We start from the raw sequence: 26,528 nt of genomic DNA, 5'->3' as shown, positions 1-26,528 counted from the left end.
AAATGTTTTACTTGTGACACTTTAGGTAACCATCTGTTTGTCTGTGTTCTGGCCAAACTGATGCTTGTCCAGTTTATCAGATCTGCCAGGATGTTTGTTCGGAACTGCAGATACTTCTTACTATGACCCTTGTGAGCACCATATCAGATGAAGTGTATATTCAAGGCAAGCTGTACGAGGCTGATGACCCAGTGATGATCTTGTCAGTTACTGGTCAATGCTGATTTGTTTCTCACTGGTTTGCCTGCACCAAGTCAAACCCATTGCAGTTCTGAAGGATAGAGCCAACCTGGTACCACCATGCAGTGGCAGTTCAGTCACTCATTACTGTACTAAGAAGCTCCATCATGTTAAACATTGTTATAAACCCACCCAGCATTTGGGTGTGATGAACAGCACACTATTAATAGACTTCATTTGATTGACAGCTGCCAAGCTTTGCTCAGCCCTCCAACAAATCACAAATTGATGGTGTTTAATACCCCTTAGATTAATACCAGCAGGGGAGCAATGGGAAGCGATTATATGGGGCTAAATATGCCTCTAGTTAATGATGTGCAAATGTTTGGCAGTTCTGTCCATTAACTAAGAAAACAGGTGCACAAGTTATGGCAGGCTAGTCCAAACAAACAGTGGCAGGCACACCAGAATACCTAGCCTGGCGGCCTCAAGGAAATGGGGGAAATGGCAGCGTGCCCCACAGCAGTGACAGACTGAGGGCCATGTGGCACCATATCTCACATGCACTGTACACCACTGTACTGTACACAACTGTACAAGGGTTATACACTGACTACAATGTAAATACACTGTACACAGTCCAGCACAGTCTGTGCAAGTGCTGTACACTGTCTTAACAAGGTAAGTACACTTACTGTACGCAGATTGTACATTGACAGAAAACATGACTGGCCACTGTATTCACTGATACTGCCTGCATCTGTTGATTGTGAGTCCACTGATTGTACGAGGTCTGTACAATGTCTGTTCACTGACTGTACAATGTCTGTTCACTGACTGTACAAGATCTGTACAATGTCTATCCACTGACTGTACAAGATCTGTTCATTGTGATCTGTACAATGTCTATCCACTGACTGTACAAGATCTGTACAATCTGTCTGTCTATCCACTGACTGTACAAGATCTGTACAATGTCTGTCCACTAACTGTACGAGGTCTGTACAATGTCTATCCACTGACTGTACAATGTCTGTTCACTGACTGTACAAGATCTGTACAATGTCTATCCACTGACTGTACATGATCTGTACAATGTCTGTCCACTAACTGTACGAGGTCTGTACAATGTCTATCCACTGACTGTACAATGTCTGTTCACTGACTGTACAAGATCTGTAAAATGTCTGTCCACTAACTGTACGAGGTCTGTACAATGTCTGTACAATGACTGTACAAGGTCTCTACAATGTCTGTCCACTGACTATATAAGGTCTGTACAATGTCTACTGACTCTACAATGTCTGTCCACTGACTATATAAGGTCTGTACAATGTCTACTGACTGTACAATGTCTGTCCACTGAGTGTACAATGTCTGTCCACTGACTGTACAAGAGCTGTACAATGTCTGTCCACTGACCAGGTCTGTACAATGTCTGTACACTGATGTACAATGTCTGTCCACACTGACTGTACAATGTCTGTCCACTGAGTGTACAATGTCTGTCCACTGACTGTACAAGAGCTGTACAATGTCTGTCCACTGACTGTATGAGGTCTGTACAATGTCTGTCCACTGACTGTACAATGTCTACTGACTGTACAATGTCTGTCCACTGACTATATAAGGTCTGTACAATGTCTACTGACTGTACAATGTCTGTCCACTGACTATATAAGGTCTGTACAATGTCTACTGACTGTACAATGTCTGTCCACTGAGTGTACAATGTCTGTCCACTGACTGTACAAGAGCTGTACAATGTCTGTCCACTGACTGTATGAGGTCTGTACAATGTCTGTCCACTGACTGTACAATGTCTGTACAAGAGCTGTACAATGTCTGTCCACTGACTGTACGAGGTTTGTATAATGTCTGTCCACTGACTGTACAATGTCTGTCCAAGAGCTGTACAATGTCTGTCCACTGACAAAAAAGGTCTGTACAAGAGCTGTACAATGTCTGTCAACTGACTGTACAAGGTCTCTACAATGTCTGTCCACTGACAATGTCTGTCCACTGAGTCTGTACAATGTCTGTCCACTGACTGTAATAAAGGTCTGTCCACTGACTGTACAAGGTCTGTACAAAGAGCTGTACAATGTCTGTCTCACTGACTGTATAAGACTGTACAATGTCTGTCCAATGACTGTACAAGGTCTGTACAATGTCCACTGACTGTACATGTCTGTACAAGTCCACTGACTGTATAAGGTCTGTACAATGTCTGTCCACTGACTGTACAAGGTCTGTACAATGTCTGTCCACTGACTGTATATAAGGTCTGTACAATGTCCACTGACTGTACAATGTCTGTCCACTGACTGTACAAGTCTGTACAATGTCTGTCCACTGACTGTACAAGGTCTGTACAATGTCTGTCCACTGACTGTACAAGGTCTGTACAATGTCTGTCCACTGACTGTACAAGAGCTGTACAATGTCTGTCCACTGACTGTACAAGGTCTGTACAATGTCTGTCCACTGACTGTATAAGGTCTGTACAATGTCTGTCCACTGACTGTACAATATCTACTGTCTGTACAATGTCTGTCCACTGACTGTACAAGGTCTGTACAATGTCCACTGACTGTACAAGAGCTGTACAATGTCTGTCCACTGACTGTATAAGGTCTGTACAATGTCTGTCCACTGACTGTACAAGAGCTGTACAATGTCTGTCCACTGACTGTACATGACTGTACAATGTCTGTCCACTGACTGTACAATGTCTGTCCACTGACTGTACAAGAGCTGTACAATGTCTGTCCACTGACAAAAAAGGTCTGTACAAGAGCTGTACAATGTCTGTCAACTGACTGTACAAGGTCTCTACAATGTCTGTCCACTGACTATATAAGGTCTGTACAATGTCTACTGACTGTACAATGTCTGTCCACTGACTGTACAATGTCTGTCCACTGACTGTATGAGGTCTGTCCACTGACTGTACAAGGTCTGTACAAGGTCTGAATGTCTGTACAAGAGCTGTACAATGTCTGTCCACTGACTGTAGAAGAGCTGTACAATGTCTGTCCACTGACTGTACAATGACTGTACAAGTGACTGTACAATGTCTGTCCACTGACTGTACAAGGTCTGTACAATGTCTGTCCACTGACTGTACAACTGTACAACTGGCTGTACAATGTCTGTCCACTGACTGTACAACTGTACAAGAGCTGTACAATGTCTGTCCACTGACTGTATAAGGTCTGTACAATGTCTGTCCACTGACTGTACAAGGTCTGTCCACTGACTGTACAAGAGCTGTACAATGTCTGTCCACTGACTGTATAAGGTCTGTACAATGTCTGTCCACTGACTGTATAAGGTCTGTACAATGTGAGTCCACTGACTGTACAAGGTCTGTACACTGTCCACTGACTGTACACTGACTGTACAATGTCTGTCCACTGACTGTACAAGAGGCTGTACAATGTCTGTCCACTGACTGTACAAGAGCTGTACAATGTCTGTCCACTGACTGTATAAGGTCTGTACAATGTCTGTCCACTGACTGTATAAGGTCTGTACAATGTCTGTCCACTGACTGTACAAGAGTCTGTACAATGTCTGTCCACTGACTGTATAAGGTCTGTCCACTGACTGTATAAGGTCTGTACAATGTCCACTGACTGTACAATGTCTGTCCACTGACTGTATAAGGTCTGTACAATGTCTGTCCACTGACTGTACAAGAGCTATACAATGTCTGTCCACTGACTGTATAAGGTCTGTGCAATGTCCACTGACTGTACAAGGACTGTACAATGTCTGTCCACTGACTGTACAATGTCTGTCCACTGACTGTACAAGGTCTGTACAATGTCCACTGACTGTACAATGTCTGTCCACTGACTGTATAAGGTCTGTACAATGTCTGTCCACTGACTGTACAAGAGGTCTGCTACAATGTCTGTCCACTGACTGTACAATGTCTGTCCACTGACTGTATAAGGTCTGTACAATGTCTGTCCACTGACTGTATAAGGTCTGTCCACTGACTGTACAAGGTCTGTCCACTGACTGTACAAGGTCTGTACAATGTCCACTGACTGTACAAGGTCTGTCCACTGACTGTACAAGGTCTGTACAATGTCTGTCCACTGACAAAAAAGGTCTGTACAATGTCCACTGACTGTACAATGTCTGTCCACTGACAGTACGAGGTCTGTACAATGTCTGTCCACTGACTGTACAAGGTCTCTACAATGTCTGTCCACTGACTATGTAAGGTCTGTACAATGTCTACTGACTGTACAATATCTGTCGACTGACACTATGTGCTTGTACGGTGTTACTAGAGTACAATGTGTTCGCTAACTGTACAATGAACGTGCAATGATAACAAGGCAGCATTCCGCTGTAACTGTCAAGATCATTACAGACCCATAATACATTTGACCAGAGTTGCATAGTTCAGCAGTACCAATGCCTTTAAGGGAGTTCATGATTCCTTGTACTTACAATGAAGTGATTAACAATTGGCAGTCCAGAAGAAACCATTGTCTCTCATTTCCCTTTTCCCCTTAAAACCTTTTTCCAATTTCTACCAGAAAGATCGTGCATGTTTGCCTTTACCACTAAACTTAATGTGTTCATAATAACATGAAAGCAAGCATTAAACTGATTGCTCCTCAGAAGACAAGAACCTTTGTCTCCATCTATTAAAATTTTCAATGAAAATTTCCTCCAAACAGCTATTGTGTCTTTGATGTGTAAAGACAAGACCATCTGATCATCTTACTGCTGAGGATATGAGAGGAAAGTAATGAGGATAGGCAAGACACATGAAAGAGCAAGTTTCTCCAACACTTCCGTGTGCACTGAATTAACCTTGTATCGATCAATGCTTGAGTACAACTTATTCTGACAGAAGATCTAATGCAAGGGTTACTGGCAGCTCCTAGGGTGTGAAAGGTCCCTGCCTTTGTCCCCAACAAAGGCTGGAACAAACTCTTCATACACACAAATCTACTTCATGCAGGAAGGTCAAGACATGGCTTCTACGGTTGTACTGGTGATTCTGGTGATTCAGTGAACACAGGTTTCATCATTGTCAGCTTTGGAAGAAAGAGAGCCAGTTATTGATCAAACGACAGATTTGTGGGTAGAGTCTGCAAGTACACACCTATGGAAGCATTACCAAACACAAAATATCGAGAATATAATGAGAATAAATACACGTAATATACACCGCAGGTCCCGCTGGACACAAAGAGTAATGCTGTTTGTATTATTGAAACTAATTTATTTGGAGCCTTTATATTACTTTCAAGACACAGTCTAAAACTTTCTTTTACAGGTTTTTCTGAATCACTTTTCGATGAAGGATACTGGGCTAATTAATCAGCTCAGACTGACTGACTGAGTTTGGTTTTATGCCGCTTTTAGCAATATTCCAGCAACATCACAGCGGGGGACACCAGAAATGGGCTTCACACATTGTGCCAAAATCAGCTCAGAGCTTCAGTCAGGGCATGAGTAGTGTTATGGCATTCTTTAATATTTTAAATTGGTCATCTTTTGACACAAAATAATGATTTCAGTGAGTGCCCAGCATTCTTTTTAAGAGGGATATATAACCTTCTATTGTACTACCCAGATACACCTGTGTACAGCAATATCTCACTACCCAGATACACCTGTGTTAAGTGGTATCTCACCACCCAGATACCCCTATGTGAAGCAGTATCTCACTACCCAGATACACCTGTATGAAGCAATATTTCAACACCCAGATACACCTGTGTGAAGCAATATCTAACCACCCAGATACACCTGTGTACAGCAGTATCTCACCACCCAAATACACCTGTATGAAGCGGCATCTCACCACCCAGATACACCTGTATGAAGCGGTATCTCACCACCCAGATACACCTATGTGAAGCAGTATCTCACCACCCAGATACACAATATGTGATACACCTGTGTGAAGCGGTATCTCACCACCCAGATACACCTGTGTGAAGCAGTATCTCACCACCCAGATACACCTGTATGAAGCGGCATCTCACCACCCAGATACACCTGTGTGAAGCAGTATCTCACCACCCAGATACACCTGTGTGAAGCAATATCTCACCAGCAGATACACCTGTGTGAAGTGGCACCCAGATACACAGATACACATGTGTACAGCAGTATCTCACCACCCAAATAAACCTGTATACAGCAGTATCTCACCACCCAGATACACCTGTGTACAGCAGTATCTCACCACCCAGATACACCTGTGTGAAGCAGTATCTCACCCAGATACACCAGATACACCTGTGCATTATCACCCAAATAAACCTGTATACAGCAGTATCTCACCACCCAGATACACCTGTGTGAAGCAGTATCTCACCACCCAGATACACCTGTATACAGCAGTATCTCACCACCCAGATACACCTGTGTGAAGCAGTATCTCACCACCCAGATACACCTGTGTGAAGCAATATCTCACCACCCAGATACACCTGTGTGAAGCGGCATCTCACCACCCAGATACACATGTGTACAGCAGTATCTCACTACCCAAATATACCTGTATACAGCAGTATGTCACCACCCAGATACACCTGTGTACAGCAGTATCTCACCACCCAGATACACCTGTGTGAAGCATTATCTCACCACCCAGATACACCTGTATACAGCATTATCTCACCACCCAGATACACCTGTGTACAGCAGTATCTCACCACCCAGATACACCTGTGTACAGCATTATCTCACCACCCAGATACACCTGTGTGAAGCAGTATCTCACCACCCAGATACACCTGTGTGAAGCAGTATCTCACCACCCAGATACACCTGTATACAGCAGTATCTCACCACCCAGATACACCTGTATACAGCAGTATCTCACCACCCAGATACACCTGTGTGAAGCAATATGTCACCACCCAGATACACCTGTATGATGCGGCATCTCACCACCCAGATATACCTGTATGAAGCGGCATCTCACCACCCAGATACACCTGTGTACAGCAGTATCTCACTACCCAGATACACCTGTGTACAGCAGTATCTCACCACCCAGATACACCTGTATACAGCAGTATCTCACCACCCAGATACACCTGTGTGAAGCAGTATCTCACCACCCAGATACACCTGTGTACAGCAATATCTCACCACCCAGATACACCTGTGTGAAGCGGTATCTCACCACCCAGATACACCTGTATGAAGCGGCATCTCACCACCCAGATACACCTGTGTACAGCAGTATCTCACCACCCAGATACACCTGTATGAAGCGGCATCTCACCACCCAGATACACATGTGTACAGCAGTATCTCACCACCCAGATACACATGTGTACAGCAGTATCTCACCACCCAGATACACCTGTGTACAGCAATATCTCACCACCCAGATACACCTGTATGAAGCGGCATCTCACCACCCAGATACACCTGTATGAAGCGGCATCTCCCCACCCAGATACACCTGTGTACAGCAGTATCTCACCGCCCAGATACACCTGTGTACAGGAGTATCTCACCACCCAGATACACCTGTATACAGCAGTATCTCACCACCCAGATACACCTGTGTGAAGCAGTATCTCACCACCCAGATACACCTGTGTGAAGCAGTATCTCACCACCCAGATACACCTGTATACAGCAGTATCTCACCACCCAGATACACCTGTATACAGCAGTATCTCACCACCCAGATACACCTGTGTGAAGCAATATGTCACCACCCAGATACACCTGTATGAAGCGGCATCTCACCACCCAGATACACCTGTATGAAGCGGCATCTCACCACCCAGATACACCTGTGTACAGCATTATCTCACCACCCAGATACACCTGTGTACAGCAGTATCTCACCACCCAGATACACCTGTATGAAGCGGCATCTCACCACCCAGGTACACCTGTGTACAGCAGTATCTCACCACCCAGATACACCTGTGTACAGCAGTATCTCACCACCCAGATACACCTGTATGAAGCGGCATCTCACCACCCAGATACACATGTGTACAGCAGTATCTCACCACCCAGATACACATGTGTACAGTAGTATCTCACCACCCAGATACACCTGTATACAGCAGTATCTCACCACCCAGATACACATGTGTACAGCAGTATCTCACCACCCAGATACACCTGTATACAGCAATATCTCACCACCCAGATACACCTGTATGAAGCAGTATCCCACCACCCAGATACACCTGTGTGAAGCAGTATCTCACCACCCAGATACACCTGTGTGAAGCGGTATCTCACCACCCAGATACTCCTGTGTACAGCAGTATCTCACCACCCAGATACACCTGTGTGACGCATTATCTCACCACCCAGGTACACCTGTATGAAGCATGATCTCACCACCCAGGTACACCTGTATGAAGCATTATCTCACCACCCAGATTCCCAGCTCCTTCAGTCTTCTATGTACATCCCACTGGCAGCCACTTGACACACAAGCAAGCGACATCACTTCACCCCGTTTAAATGACACTTGAATAAGGTAATTGAAGCAATCCGTCACACTTGATAGACATGAGTGACAGTTTAATACTCCACCAGGATGTCAATGGATCTAACTAAACAGCCGGGCAACACAAGAACATATTGACGTATGTGTGAGGCTATGAAGAACACCCATGTGTACATGAACATATTGACAAATGTACATGATGGGAAAGACAACTATATGGACAAGAACTCTTCAAATATGAATTGATCCTCTTGGCAGACGTCCTAATAATTTGTATGAATGAGATGATGAAAAGGCTGAGAATGTTGTTCAATTTACCGATACCTGGATGTCTCAATGACAGTGTCAACTTTTCAGTCAAACTCCTTACCACATATAGCTGTGATATGCCTGATCTGAAAGGACAATAAATGTACTTGGTCCACCTCAAAGAGCCTTAGCCACATATCCCAAATAATATCTCTTGATACTATTTTCAAGAATTCTTTTCCAGAATATCATATTCTGAGAATTTGAAAGAGATATGAAAGTAGGCATAAAATCTTAACCTATGATATAAAATCATATTGATTCAAAATCCAGTTTCACAGTATATAAGTAGATGTTGACTAATGTGGATGGAGATGTGCTAAACTTAACCTTGTGAAATTGTTTCGATAAATGAAATAAATCATAGAGATCTGATACACATACAGTAGTGGTGTTCCGATTAATTGAAATAATCGAAGATTGGTCGCAGTGGCCAAACGACCAAGCAATCGATCACATTTTCTCATAATCGAACACAAACGATTTTGGAACGGCTGTAATAGAGTTTGAAATACTTGATGATGGAACATATCTAGGACGCTGTCAGGGCCTGAAAACGTGTTTATTTGTAAGAAAACTCACTTCACTTTCTGAAAAGTCATGACTGAATCTGGGAAGTTAATGTTACACTGGAACTGAATCATTTTACACTGGATGTGAAATCTGCAAATGTAATTTGTGCAGTTTCTAAAAACAACAACAGAGAACCAAGTGTTTTTTCTTTAAAATTATCTGCAACTACAACCTGTAATAGGAAAATCTGAAAAATGACGCTAACCAATTTTTTTTCGATGATTGGGCGTTGGTATTGAACCAATCATCAATTGTGAGATTTCAACCAATTCCCAACACTAACATACAGTATCAAGATTGATAAATTTAGTGTACAAAAAATGCACTTGGGACATGATTCCCAAATTATACACTTACACAGCAGGGATAAGAATATGGCAGATACATAAATGCATGACAGGGGGGTAACAGGGAAAGTCAAGGTTGCGATTGTAATCAAAACATTAACACACTTTTCTGAGTTGAAACTAAAAATAACAGGCCATGTAATAATATAGAATGTGATCAATGCCACTTACATAATGTACTACATACGCAAACTTATCGTCAAGATGAGATATAAGCTGGACTTCTTATACTCTATATAGTCGCAGAACTCTTCTGGAATTCATGTACAAGCAGTCCAGCCAACAGAAACTCATCTGCACATAACCTTTCAGAGTCCATTACACAAGCATCTAGAGACAAGTGAGAGACAGATCCTTGCTGGTCTGTATCCAGACATTAGTTCGGTGAACTAAACAAGAAAGCCACACAGGTTTGTGCCAATATTTTTATCTGATTATCTGAGTCAAATTAGTAATACTTCCCAAACAAAAGAAAAATGTATACATTACTATTCTATAATCCAGTAAAGCTGCCAACCACACTTCCCAATATGTGGCAAGGTGTTGCAGAGAGATTATCATAAGAGCTACATGGTTGTACGATGTCACAGTAACTAATGATAAATAATTTATCGTGTCGTAGCAATTAATCATATAGGATTGTATGATGTCACAGTAACTAATGATAAATAATTTATCGTGTCTTAGCAATTAATCATATAGGATTGTATGATGTCACAGATTGTATGATGTACATAATCATATAGGATTGTATGATGTCACAGTAACTAATGATAAATATTTTATCGTGTCTTAGCAATTAATCATATAGGATTGTATGATGTCACAGTAACTAATGATAAATAATTTATCGTGTTTTAGCAATTAATCATATAGGATTGTATGATGTCACAGTAACTAATCATATAGGATTGTATGATGTCACAGTAACTAATGATTAATAATTTATCGTGTTTTAGCAATTAATCATATAGGATTGTATGATGTCACAGTAACTAATCATATAGGATTGTATGATGTCACAGTAACTAATCATACATGACTGTATGATGTCACAGTAGCTAATCATACATGACTGTATGATGTCACAGTAACTAATCATACATGACTGTATGATGTCACAGTAGCTAATCATATAGGATTGTTTGTCAAAGTAACTAATCACTTAGGATTGTATGATGTCATAGTAACTAATCATACATGATTGTATGATGTCACAGTAACTAATCATACATAACTGTATGATGTCACAGTAGCTAATCACTTAGGATTGTATGATGTCACAGTAACTAATCATACATAACTGTATGATGTCACAGTAGCTAATCATATAGGACTGTATGATGTCACAGTAACTAATCATACATGACTGTATGATGTCACAGTAACTAATCATCCATGATTGTATGATATCACAGTAGCTAATCATCCATGACTGTATGATGTCACAGTAACTAATCATACATGGCTGTATGATGTCACAGTAACTAATCATACATGACTGTATGATGTCACAGTAGCTAATCATACACGACTGTATGATGTCACAGTAACTAATCATACATGACTGTATGATGTCACAGTAACTAATCATCCATGACTGTATGATGTCACAGTAACTAATCATACATGGCTGTATGATGTCACAGTAGCTAATCATACATGACTGTATGATGTCACAGTAACTAATCATACATGACTGTATGATGTCACAGTAGCTAATCATCCATGACTGTATGATGTCACAGTAACTAATCATACATGACTGTATGATGTCACAGTAACTAATCATACATGACTGTATGATGTCACAGTAACTAATCATACATGACTGTATGATGTCACAGTAACTAATCATACATGACTGTATGATGTCACAGTAACTAATCATCCATGACTGTATGATGTCACAGTAACTAATCATCCATGACTGTATGATGTCACAGTAACTAATCATACATGACTGTATGATGTCACAGTAACTAATCATACATGACTGTATGATGTCACAGTAACTAATCATACATGACTGTATGATGTCACAGTAACTAATCATACATGACTGTATGATGTCACAGTAGCTAATCATACATGACTGTATGATGTCACAGTAACTAATCATTCATGACTGTATGATGTCATAGTAGCTAATCATACGTGACTGTATGATGTCACAGTAACTAATCATACATGGCTGTATGATGTCACAGTAACTAATCATCCATGATTGTATGATATCACAGTAGCTACTCATCCATGGCTGTATGATGTCACAGTAGCTAATCATCCATGACTGTATGATGTCACAGTAACTAATCATACATGACTGTATGATGTCACAGTAACTAATCATACATGACTGTATGATGTCACAGTAACTAATCATACATGACTGTATGATGTCACAGTAACTAATCATACATGACTGTATGATGTCACAGTAACTAATCATACATGACTGTATGATGTCACAGTAACTAATCATACATGACTGTATGATGTCACAGTAACTAATCATACATGACTGTATGATGTCACAGTAACTAATCATACATGACTGTATGATGTCACAGTAGCTAATCATATAGGATTGTTTGTCACAGTAACTAATCACTTAGGATTGTATGATGTCATAGTAGCTAATCATATACTGATTGATGTTGTAGTAACAGTATAATCACTTAGGATCATGTATGATGTCATAGTAGCTAATCATACATGACTGTATGATGTCACAGTAACTAATCATACTTACTGGATTGATGATGTCACAGTAGCTAATCATACATGACTGTATGATGTCACAGTAACTAATCATACATGACTGTATGATGTCACAGTAACTAATCATATAGGATTGTTTGTCACAGTAACTAATCACTTAGGATTGTATGATGTCATAGTAACTAATCATACATGATTGTATGTCACAGTAACTAATCATACATAACTGTATGATGTCATAGTAGCTAATCACTTAGGATTGTATGATGTCACAGTATCTAATCATACATAACTGTATGATGTCACAGTAACTAATCATACATGACTGTATGATGTCACAGTAACTAATCATACATGACTGTATGATGTCATAGTAACTAATCATACATGACTGTATGATGTCACAGTAACTAATCATACATGACTGTATGATGTCACAGTAGCTAATCATACATGACTGTATGATGTCACAGTAACTAATCATACATGACTGTATGATGTCACAGTAAGCTAATCATACATGACTGTATGATGTCACAGTAACTAATCATACATGACTGTATGATGTCACAGTAGCTAATCATATAGGATTGTTTGTCACAGTAACTAATCACTTAGGATTGTATGATGTCATAGTAGCTAATCATATAGGATTGTTTGTCACAGTATAATCACTTAGGATTGTATGATGTCATAGTAGCTAATCATATAGGATTGTTTGTCACAGTATAATCACTTAGGATTGTATGATGTCACAGTAGCTAATCATACATGACTGTATGATGTCACAGTAACTAATCATACATGACTGTATGATGTCACAGTAGCTAATCATATAGGATTGTTTGTCACAGTAATTAATCACTTAGGATTGTATGATGTCATAGTAACTAATCATACATGACTGTATGTCACAGTAACTAATCATACATGACTGTATGATGTCACAGTAGCTAATCACTTAGGATTGTATGATGTCACAGTAACTAATCATACATAACTGTATGATGTCATAGTAGCTAATCATACATGACTGTATGATGTCACAGTAACTAATCATAAATGGCTGTATGATGTCATAGTAACTAATCATACATGACTGTATGATGTCACAGTAACTAATCATACATGACTGTATGATGTCACAGTAACTAATCATACATGACTGTATGATGTCACAGTAACTAATCATACATGACTGTATGATGTCACAGTAACTAATCATACATGACTGTATGATGTCACAGTAACTAATCATACATGATTGTATGATGTCACAGTAACTAATCATCCATGATTGCATGATGTCACAGTAACTAATCATCCATGACTGTATGATGTCACAGTAGCTAATCATCCATGACTGTATGATGTCACAGTAACTAATCATACATGACTGTATGATGTCACAGTAACTAATCATATATGATTGTATGATGTCACAGTAACTAATCATACATGACTGTATGATGTCACAGTAACTAATCATACATGACTGTATGATGTCACAGTAGCTAATCATACATGACTGTATGATGTCATAGTAACTAATCATACATGACTGTATGATGTCACAGTAACTAATCATACATGACTGTATGATGTCACAGTAACTAATCATACATGACTGTATGATGTCACAGTAACTAATCATATAGGATTGTTTGTCACAGTAACTAATCATTCAGGATTGTATGATGTCACAGTAGCTAATCATATAGGATTGTTTGTCACAGTATAATCACTTAGGATTGTATGATGTCATAGTAGCTAATCATATAGGATTGTTTGTCACAGTATAATCACTTAGGATTGTATGATGTCACAGTAGCTAATCATACATGACTGTATGATGTCACAGTAACTAATCATCCATGACTGTATGATGTCACAGTAACTAATCATCCATGACTGTATGATGTCACAGTAACTAATCATCCATGACTGTATGATGTCACAGTAACTAATCATACATGATTGTATGTCACAGCAGTAACTAATCATACATGACTGTATGATGTCACAGTAACTAATCATCCATGATTGTATGATGTCACAGTAACTAATCATCCATGACTGTATGATGTCACAGTAACTAATCATCCATGACTGTATGATGTCACAGTAACTAATCATCCATGACTGTATGATGTCACAGTAACTAATCATCCATGACTGTATGATGTCACAGTAACTAATCATCCATGACTGTATGATGTCACAGTAACTAATCATCCATGACTGTATGATGTCACAGTAACTAATCATCCATGACTGTATGATGTCACAGTAACTAATCATACATGACTGTATGATGTCACAGTAACTAATCATCCATGACTGTATGATGTCACAGTAACTAATCATCCATGATTGTTTGTCACAGTAACTAATCACTTAGGATTGTACGTCATAGTATAATCATCAGTAACTAATCATATCATGACTGTATGATGTCACAGTAACTAATCATCCATGATTGTATCACAGATAATCATCTTTAGGATTGTAATCACTCAATGATGTCAGTAACTAATCATCCATGACTGTATGATGTCACAGTTACTAATCATATAGGATTGTTTGTCACAGTAACTAATCATACATGACTGTATGATGTCACATTGACTAATCATACATGACTGTATGATGTCAAAGTAACTAATCATATAGGATTGTTTGTCACAGTAACTAATCATACATGACGGTATGATGTCACATTGACTAATCATACATGACTGTATGATGTCACAGTAACTAATCATCCATGACTGTATGATGTCACAGTAACTAATCATCCATGATTGTATGATGTCACAGTAACTAATCATCCATGATTGTATGATGTCACAGTAACTAATCATCCATGACTGTATGATGTCACAGTAACTAATCATCCATGACTGTATGATGTCACAGTAACTAATCATCCATGATTGTATGATGTCACAGTAACTAATCATACATGACTGTATGATGTCACAGTAACTAATCATACATGACTGTATGATGTCACAGTAACTAATCATCCATGATTGTATGTCACAGTAACTAATCATCCATGACTGTATGATGTCACAGTAACTAATCATCCATGACTGTATGATGTCACAGTAACTAATCATCCATGACTGTATGATGTCACAGTAACTAATCATCCATGATTGTATGATGTCACAGTAACTAATCATCCATGACTGTATGATGTCACAGTAACTAATCATCCATGACTGTATGATGTCACAGTAACTAATCATCCATGACTGTATGATGTCACAGTAACTAATCATCCATGATTGTATGATGTCACAGTAACTAATCATCCATGACTGTATGATGTCACAGTAACTAATCATCCATGACTGTATGATGTCACAGTAACTAATCATCCATGACTGTATGATGTCACAGTAACTAATCATCCATGACTGTATGATGTCACAGTAACTAATCATCCATGACTGTATGATGTCACAGTAACTAATCATCCATGATTGTATGTCTTCAGTAACTATGTCCATGACAGTAACTAATCATCCATCCATGACTAATCATCCATGATTGTATGTCATGTAATCAACATGATTGTATGTCAGTAACTAATCATCCATGATTGTATGATGTCACAGTAACTAATCATCCATGACTGATCATCCATATGATGTCACAGTAACTAATCATCCATGATTGTATGATGTCACAGTAACTAATCATCCATGATTGTATGATGTCATCAGTCACTACCTAATCATCCATGATTGTATGTCAGTAACTAATCATCCATGATTGTATGATGTCACAGTAACTAATCATCCATGACTGTATGATGTCACAGTAACTAATCATCCATGACTGTATGATGTCACAGTAACTAATCATCCATGACTGTATGATGTCACAGTAACTAATCATCCATGACTGTATGATGTCACAGTAACTAATCATCCATGACTGTATGATGTCACAGTAACTAATCATCCATGACTGTATGATGTCACAGTAACTAATCATCCATGATTGTATGATGTCACAGTAACTAATCATCCATGATTGTATGATGTCACAGTAACTAATCATCCATGATTGTATGATGTCACAGTAACTAATCATCCATGACTGTATGATGTCACAGTAACTAATCATCCATGATTGTATGTCAGTGACTAATCATCCATGACTGTATGATGTCACAGTAACTAATCATCCATGACTGTATGATGTCACAGTAACTAATCATCCATGACTGTATGATGTCACAGTAACTAATCATCCATGACTGTATGATGTCACAGTAACTAATCATCCATGATTGTATGTCACAGTAACTAATCATCCATGATTGTATGTGACATGTCATGACTGTAACTAATCATCCATGACTGTATGATGTCACAGTAACTAATCATCCATGACTGTATGATGTCACAGTAACTAATCATCCATGATTGTATGATGTCACAGTAACTAATCATCCATGACTGTATGATGTCACAGTAACTAATCATCCATGACTGTATGATGTCACAGTAACTAATCATCCATGATTGTATATGTCATCATCCATGACTAATCATCCATGATTGTATGATGTCACAGTAACTAATCATCCATGACTGTATGTCAGTGACTAATCATCCATGACTGTATGATGTCACAGTAACTAATCATCCATGACTGTATGATGTCACAGTAACTAATCATCCATGATTGTATGATGTCACAGTAACTAATCATCCATGACTGTATGATGTCACAGTAACTAATCATACATGATTGTATGTCACAGTAACTAATCATACATGATTGTATGATGTCACAGTGACTAATCATGTGTTATTGTACTATGTCACAGCAAGTGTTACATATTTACACAGACTTCTGTCTACATGCTTCCTTTTATCAGAAAAGGTTGTTAATCTGCTCTGTGAGTACCTACAGTTGACATGTAGCCCTGTTGACATACATATGGAGGTGACATGGCCAGGGTAAAGAAATATTTCATTTGCCTATCTGTAAAATTACAACTCAGATATCCCATGACCACCTGCTGTTCTTGAGAACCCTTCTGGCTGATGACAACTCTTATCTCCATGGCAACCGACAGCCAAAAGTACCCTCCATACCTGAAGAGTTCTCCTTGACAGCCGGACAGGCAGGTGTCATAGCGGGCTGCCATGCTGAAGGATGCTTGTAAATGTTGAAGGGGTGAGTGAGTCGAATGCAGCAGCACTGCCTGCACTCTTATTACCAAACCTACACATGGTGTTACCCTCTGAGCAATGCACAACCCCTAATTGAAGCACACTTGGAATGTGACAGATTTACATTCATTATGCATTGGATATGTGATGTGAGCTGTTGAACATGGCAGGGCTAGATGTTCAAGGGATGAGTCAGAAGGGCTGGACATCGTTTTCAGCCATATTGCAAACATTACGGCCATATGGGAATCAAACATGGACTTGGAGACAAATGAAGCACATGCTGAGTTCCTGCTTCACCCGTCCCTGATGCAATTACCCTAACAGGGAGATATCAACCGAATGTCCTTAGGCCAAAAAAAGAGAATATGTGTGTTTAGGGTAACATGAAATTGTAAAACAGGGTCAGGTAGAGTGTATGTTTTTTTTCCTTACATTTCTTTTTAAACGCACTCGCTAAATTCAACATTTATGAAAAACAAGAGTAAGTGAGCACAGGTCACATATGGTCGCCCCCAACATTGGGGAGTACATACTGTTGGAATAGCAAAATGTTTCGCCGTCTTTTAAAAAAACGAAAAAAATGTTTAGGGTCGGGAAATTTGTGATGGGGTTGGTCGGAAAACCGTAAACACACATATATTTTTGGGGGGCCTTATGGAAGAAGATAACACAGTCATGGCATGATCCAGTCATCAAGTGACAGCTCCCTGTGTAGATTTGTGGGCAAAGTAGGCCTTAGAGGTTTGAGTGTGCAACTCAGATAACAGACATAAACCTCCAGTGACTCAAAACATTGCTACATGCAACAACATAAACTGACTGTCCAAACCTAACCTGATTGACTCGATACTGGCAAAAACCTCAACTGACTTTCAAAACATTGACTCACTGACTCGATACTGGCAAAAGCCTCAACTGACTTTCAAAACTTCACCTGACTGACTCGATACTGGCAAAAACCTCAACTGACTTTCAAAACATCGCCTTACTGACTCGATACTGGCAAAAACCTCAACTGACTTTCAAAATATCACCTGACTGACTCGATACTGGCAAAAACCTCAACTGACTTTCAAAACATCGCCTTACTGACTCGATACTGGCAAAAACCTCAACTGACTTTCAAAACATCACCTGATTGACTCGATACTGGCAAAAACCTCAACTGACTTTCAAAACATCACCTGATTGACTCGATACTGGCAAAAACCTCAACTGACTTTCAAAACATCGCCTGACTGACTCGATACTGGCAAAAACCTCAACTGACTTTCAAAACATAGCCTGATTGACTCGATACTGGCAAAAACCACAACTGTAACAGGGATGAGGCTAGACTAAAGGCCTACAGATCTAACAGGGATGATAGGTAGACTGAAGGCCTTCAGATCTCACAGGTGTAGATCTAACACGGAAAAGGCTAGACTGAAGGCCTACATATCTCACAGGGGAAGGGCCTACAGATGGCCTACAGTGCTAACAGGGGATACTCTCCTTGTGTCAGGGTACAGATATCCTTCATCAAGCAAACAGCTTGTCAATGCAACACAAGGCTGCGCCAAACTTGTTATGATTCTTAATGTCTGCAGTGAAGGGAACACACTGACAAGTTAACTGACATATGCATTATCCCTAATTCATAAAACATACATACCTTCTCTTAACATTGACAGGTAAGATTAATACACAACACTACAGATTCATCCTCACATTTCTGGCGCTCGCGACTTAAGACAAAGGTTACACAAACCATGACGAAAGCTCTTGTGAAACTCGTGGAAACGAAGCAGGCACTTCCTTGTGTTGACATTTTCTACAGGTCTAACAACTGTGTGAGCAGACTTGAGTTTTGTTTGGGCGTTGAAGCTAAGCACACATGATACTTGATCAAATATTTGCTTCTTGTACGAGAGGTTGGGGATCACTCCTGTCACTTTACCTGTCAAAGACTGACACTTGCAACGTGCTGATGTCAGCTAACCCTACACCAGGATGTCGACTAGTACCAGTACGTCAACCAGCCTGAGTCAGCATGTAAACCACTTACAAGACCCATATCATGATGTTAACAAGCATAGTGTCTTGATGTAAGCAGCTTGTGAGCCCTGTTTTCTGATGTAAACAAGCCCAAACTCTTGATGTTAACCCCTTACCAACCTTTTTTATGATGTTAACAAGCCCCCAATCTTGATGCTAACCACCATCATATTATGATGTTAACAAGCCCAGTCGTGATGTCAACCTCTTACCACCATCATATTATGATGCTAACAAGCCCAGTCTTGATGTCAACCTCTTACCACCATCATATTATGATGTTAACAAGCCCAGTCTTGATGTCAACCTCTTACCACCATCATATTATGATGTTAACAAGCCCAGTCTTGATGTCAACCTCTTACCACCACCATATTATGATGTTAACAAGCCCAGTCTTGATGTCAACCTCTTACCACCATCATATTATGTTAACAAGCCCAGTCTTGATGTCAACCTCTTACCACCATCATATTATGATGTTAACAAGACCAGTCTTGATGTCAACCTCTTACCACCATCATATTATGATGTTAACAAGCCCAGTCTTGATGTCAACCTCTTACCACCTTCATATTATGATGTTAACAAGCCCAGTCTTGATGTCAACCTCTTAGCACCTTCATATTATGATGTTAACAAGCCTAGTCTTGATGTCAACCTCTTAGCACCTTCATATTATGATGTTAACAAGCCTAGTCTTGATGTTAACCTGTTACCACCATCATATTATGATGCTAACAAGCCCCAAGTCTTGATGTTAACAACTTACAAGCCCTATATTATGCACTTAACATGTATGACCCAAGTCTTTATATTAACCACTTACAAGCATCATATTATGACATCAACAAAGATGATGTCTTGTTCTAACCATGTAACAACAGCCCAATATTAACGTCCACTAGGCTATACTGATATAGCCAGCCCCATGCTGCTGTATGTTCACACCTGTGCCCAGGTGTCACAAAAGTGATAAACATGATCCAGCTCTGTCGGATAGACGTGATACAAGTCTCTACTTCAGGCATGACGCTTAAGAGGATATTGAAACACTTGACGATGGAACATATATTAGAAGTTGTTAGGGCCTGAAAATGTGTTTAATTCTTAGAAAACTCTCTTCACTTTCTGAAAAGTCATGACTGAATACTAATTGAAGACTCCAGGAAGTTTATGCTCATGATATATAAGTCATCACTTTAAAGTAGCAAGGTTTATCATTTTACATTGGATGTGAAGTTTGCAAATGCAATTTGCACAGTTTCTCAAATAAACAAAACAAAAATAACAGAGAACCATGTAATACTTATCTGCAATAACAACCTGAATAGGAAAATCTGAAAAATGACGCTAACCAATTTTTTCGATGATTGCTCATTGTAATGAACCAATTATCAATTGTGAGCTTTCAACCAATTCACAACACTAATCAGTGCATCGTAGTGGTAAATAAATGACCATCAACCCTACCACATGGGTTACTCATGCACATATGGGTGGTGTAAGGTTTCTTGTAGGAAGTGACAACATCAAGTCAGGTAGTTTGTAGTACATACACATTGCCTTCATACAGGTAGATATATGCATTTATAAGTCCAGCGGACAGACTGGAAAGATTGGTAAGTTCAATCACCATCACAAAAAAGGTGTCAAAAAGGACTAAAAGAATAAAGAAAGACTGGTCGTCTTGGACTCTATAGTGTGTCTGAGTGGGGTAAGCATGGTTTGTGTTAGCACTATACAGCTGCCATTAGTGTGGACCAGTACCAGCTGCCACACACCTCAAACACATTGCTGTGTGAGGCCACTAATCTTCAACACAACACTTAAACCCATTTCACTTCAACTAATTTCACTTCCCACCTACATTCAGGCAACATACCCAGGAAAAGCTCTAATATTGTTTAAAGCAACATTCACCCAACTTACTCACTTGTGTAAAGGAATACTGTTTCTCTATTGTTTTTGTGACCAGCGGTGAGCATTATTTCAGCTTTATCAAAATAAAGCTTGTCAATACAGAAGTACTGGTTCAACAGACATTCAGAAATGTGGTAGGACATGGTAGGACATTGTGGTAGGACATGGTAGGACAATGTGGTAGGACATGGTAGGACAATGTGGTAGGACATGGTAGGACAATGTAAGACAATATGGTAGGACAATGTGGTAGGACATGGTAGGACAATGACAATGTGGTAGGACATGGTAAGACAATAGATGGTAGGACAATGTGGTAGGACATGGTACGACAATGAGGTAGGACATGGTAGGACAATGCTAATACACAATGAACGCCATGTGACTGCCCACCCAATCCATTTAGTCACCTTCTAGTCTGTCATACAGACCCTGAAGTAAATATATCCAACAAATCCCATGCAAGTCTAGAAAATGTGGCAAGTCTAGATCTGAAAATGAATATAGTCTCAGGGCTCCTTTTCATTATATTTTTTTTTTCACTTTGAGCATTTTTTCTGTAAAATATGTTCATTTCTGAGACTAGTTGTTCGTCTAGTCACCTTCTAACACAAGCATCACAGGCATTAGTGCACTGAGAACTTTGCCTCACCAAGGTCCCAATGTGGTGCTTTCTTAGGTTTGCTTCATGATGAGCTACCGGTATTATAGGATATATACTCATAACCGTTTCAGGCATTGGCGGATCCAGGAATTTTGAAAGGAGGGGGTTCAGGGGGTTCCAACGCCAAAAATAAATCTTCAATGTCATCGTAAGTCATTTTCAGGAGAGAGAGAGAGAGAGAGAGAGAGAGAGAGAGAGAGAGAGAGAGAGAGAGAGAGAGAGAGAGAGAGAGAGAGAGAGAGAGAGAGAGAGAGATCACACAGAGAGAGAGAGAGGAGAGAGAGAGAACACACACACACCCCTGGATCTGCCACTGTCAGGGTATCAAAAAAGTTAACCCACCCCAATTTCAGTGTTTTTGGACTATATAGAGTCATCTTTCAAGAGAATCAAACTGTCTGAGCATCTGACAAAAGATACTTACAGGGTAAAACTTTCAAGTTAAAGGCCGGAAGGTGAAAGAGTTATTGTGAGGCATGTTTCAAGGAGGTATTTACAATATGGAGTAAGGGTTCTGCATATTAAAGATAAGAGGAAAGATGTAAGATATAACCCATTAAAATCATCACCCCCACATTACTTAGTTTGGAATATTTTCACTGGAACCAAGTTTTGTCATCACAAAGATGGCAAGAGAAGAGACATGTCAAATAGTGGTTTCTCTTTTGCTTCAATGTCGTAATGTAATTACCAGCCATACTAAGTTGTTGATTGCGCCTGTCAAATACATATTATGTTTTTATCATGGGACCATTCCTTTTCTTCACACACCCTTATGCCATACAAATGCATACAACTAATTACTTAGTTGTTGACTGCGCCTGTCAAACATAACTTCTGTTTTTATCCTTTTTCTAACACCCCCTCATGTGATATAAATGGATACCACATCACCAAGGAACCCTTAAAACAGTTGACACGGCAGAACTGAATTCTTGTCATACGGAGGAAATCACGGTACAATAACACAACCAATCAAACACATGAAGAATACAATGGAATATTACCTGAGTCTTTCTGTGTCCTTAGTAAGGGTCAGGAAAGACAACAGCACACCCCCACACAACAAGAGTGAGAGGCTCGCTACCGCCACGCCGGCCCTCATACTTGGTGTCAAGAGAATTGCCAAAGTCCCACCTTGCAGCTCAATAAACAGTATATCTGACGGCGGCTCACGCAGTGTTGAAACTGTGTCTTGAGGGCCCTGGTATTATATCCTCGTTAGCTTTGATTTACGCTTCGCGCTCGGTTTGGCGCGCTCCGCAACCCGGTCGGGGATTCTCGAGTTGTCGTCTGCTCTGAAACAGAGAGTTAACATTTGTTACTGAGAGTGTAATTTCTGTATCAAAACGTTCATAAGTCAGCGACATGGTATATGTAACAGTAGAACATGAAAAGGATTTCGCTTAACGAGGTTCATACTTTCATATGCTTACAATCTATCGTTATGAAATATCCGTAACAGGTAGTGTCGTCTGCTGGCAACGCTCCCCACTGCTCCCCTGAACGATGTTTCACGTAATATAAACATTCTACACAACACTGGTGTTGCCGATGATAACAATACGACAACAGACAAGCGATTTATTAATCAAAATACTTGTTTAACATCACAGCAGAAAGATAAAATCTAAACTTTCCGTTCGATGTTCTCAAATTGAAAGCCGTGTATGCCACTGTCCATGATACTTTTAGGTGAAGTCATTTGGCAGTGTCAACAAAATTTCCAAATGTTTTAAGGAACTATTACAGTATAAACAGAAACAGCATGGTGTCAAAACGTACGATTCATAGCAACAGTGTTATACAAAAACTTACAATCGTATCGGCCATAGGTTATATAGTCATATTTCACAGTCATGCGATATACCTGAGTTATTTACTAAGCTTTAACACAGATGTACATCAATTACAGAATGTTAAAGTTGTAAAAATCAACTCACAAATCGTGCTGGAAGGATGTGCCATCGTTTTGCAGCCTTGTTAACAATGATTTAGTTCCTTCGCTCAGTTGGCGGCCTGGGATAAAAAGTAATCGTCTGCTGGTTTATTGTTGCTCGTAAATCCGTCAACAGAAACTGCTAAAAGGCGATTTGAAGTGGGTGGAACTCTTCCCGTTGTAAATGATGGAGTAAGACCAAGTCGCATTTGTGTAAAGAAAACTCTATTTTTCTCCCAGCGTGATCTAAAATGTCAAGGGGTTGGTTTACGCGTTGTGATAATCTATTGTAGGAAACTCCTGCCCTTCCAGATACAACTGGCGTTCACCAAACTCATACACACATCGGCATCGAAGCTCAGATTACACGGCAAATAAATCACCCGATGGCAGCTCGAGTTGGTTTTGTGCGTAGACAAATCTAAACTTCCCGGGCGAAGAGTCTCGTGTAGAAATGCTTCGTACCGCATGACGGCTGTATTGGCCGAGTGTGCTGGTAACACACTCAACTCACATGGTAGTTTTGACAGGTCGAAACCATTGTTTTCTTGGGGAGTGTCAGGTCGGTGTATATCTTCAAAACCAGCATCGGGTGTCTACATCCATCGACAAAATCTATTGCATATTTAAACAAACACACACATAGAAAGTCCTGACACGTCTGACAAGGCGAGATCTCATCAATAAAAGAAATCGAATAAAATATCCATATCCTGACACCCCTACGCCAACATGCCAACCGAAATGTCAAGATAATTTCCAGAGAGGAACGCACACCGGCAGAGCTAAATGTTTTTAATCATATATGACAAATTAGTCATGCGTTCGACATACAGAATCGCACTGGTACTTGAAAGGCCTGCCACAGAAAAGCTTTACAAATTAATCGGGACTTTAACAAAGCGGTTGATGGAAATGGCCAGCACTATCGGCAAATTCCCTGCTGCTCTGGCCAAAGTTATTTTGAAAAACGCGTTTCGAGGAGCAGACAGTGTAGACCTCGACTGACGAGGGCGCGAGGGTTGGGCGTGCTGTCACTCAAATCAGATATTCCGGAGTTTGATTGACAGCTAAGTAACATATACGTGACATAGGTTTCCTTGGTTTCGCGATGCACGCGCTCTAAAGGGAATTGGAAAAGGAATGGAGAGGGTAGCAGCGTCACGCTCTTCACTTTCAAGCTGATTCGGACTGTCAGCCGGAGCCGGGCTTTGGAAATGGATAATTGAATTTAGCATCAAACGTACGAGCATTTAATTATCTTCCGATATAGATCCCGCTTCCGTCCGACGGTTAGCTGATTAGCAAAATTGATTTTTTTGCCAGTCCCTTCTACCATTTTGTTGTGGAACGTAAAGATTTTGTACTAGTCTGAGTGGCCGTGTTTGTTTAGTAAAACAGTGTAAGATTTTATGCCTTAATAAATCATACATATAGGACATACTGGTGTCACGCATACTACTAGATCGATACCGATATTCACGTAGAAACAAACTTGGGAACGGAAAAAAAAATATTCTTACATTATAAAAGAAAATAAATTACAAATGTTGTCAAAACGTTCCTCGACTGAAAACAATCGCCGAAACGCTCCAAACGTAAGGTCCAAGAACAACAACCATGACACCGTATCAAATACATCACGATCGAATAACTATTTCCTGTTTGCTTCTTATTCAGCCACCATCAAACGGCATACTGTAAAATATGGAGTGGAGTCTTGGAGCGGAGTCTGGAGTATGGAGTCTGGAGTATAAGTGCACTTGCCACTTCTGTAAATACTGATTACTGTTTAGAATATGCCATTAATGGCACTTCCCAGTTGTCATTTATACCTCCGGAATCATCGGTTTCAAAAGTACTACAAATTAATAGATATGCTAGAATACCTAAAGTTTCTACAAATATATTATCACTATATATTATATGTGTAGTTTATACGATATTGCCGATGTCCCTTCAAGGTATGCTATGCAATAAATATCTATCTTACTCATCTTAGAGATTAGTCTTTCTTGTTTACAGCTCTCGTAGAAATGTTTGTTAATGCTTGCCAGTTTACTCCAAACTTATTAATAAATCGTCACAAATTCGAACTCTGTGCAATTATATTTCATTTGTAGACAGCAACGTAATCGAGATTGTGAAA

General features: G+C 39.8%; 1 protein-coding gene across 1 annotated transcript in view; it reads right to left on the bottom strand.

The window, feature by feature from the left end:
- LOC124257414 overlaps positions 1–24,855 on the bottom strand; it is a 38,891-nt gene extending 14,036 nt beyond the window's left edge. Inside the window, exons 1-2 of the mRNA XM_046691461.1 lie at positions 24,384–24,855; positions 23,448–23,738 (exon numbers count right to left, since the gene is read on the bottom strand). Coding sequence (XP_046547417.1) covers positions 23,448–23,545 — 98 coding nt within the window. The 5' untranslated portion in view covers positions 23,546–23,738; positions 24,384–24,855. The remainder of the gene's footprint in view (positions 1–23,447; positions 23,739–24,383) is intronic.
- Between the last annotated feature and the right edge of the window lie 1,673 nt (positions 24,856–26,528).

This window comes from Haliotis rubra, unplaced genomic scaffold (genome assembly GCF_003918875.1).
Source record: "Haliotis rubra isolate DU_JTF1 unplaced genomic scaffold, ASM391887v1 Scf66, whole genome shotgun sequence".
Taxonomy (NCBI): Eukaryota; Metazoa; Mollusca; class Gastropoda; order Lepetellida; family Haliotidae; genus Haliotis; species Haliotis rubra.
This window is presented reverse-complemented; position numbering and strand designations above follow the sequence as displayed.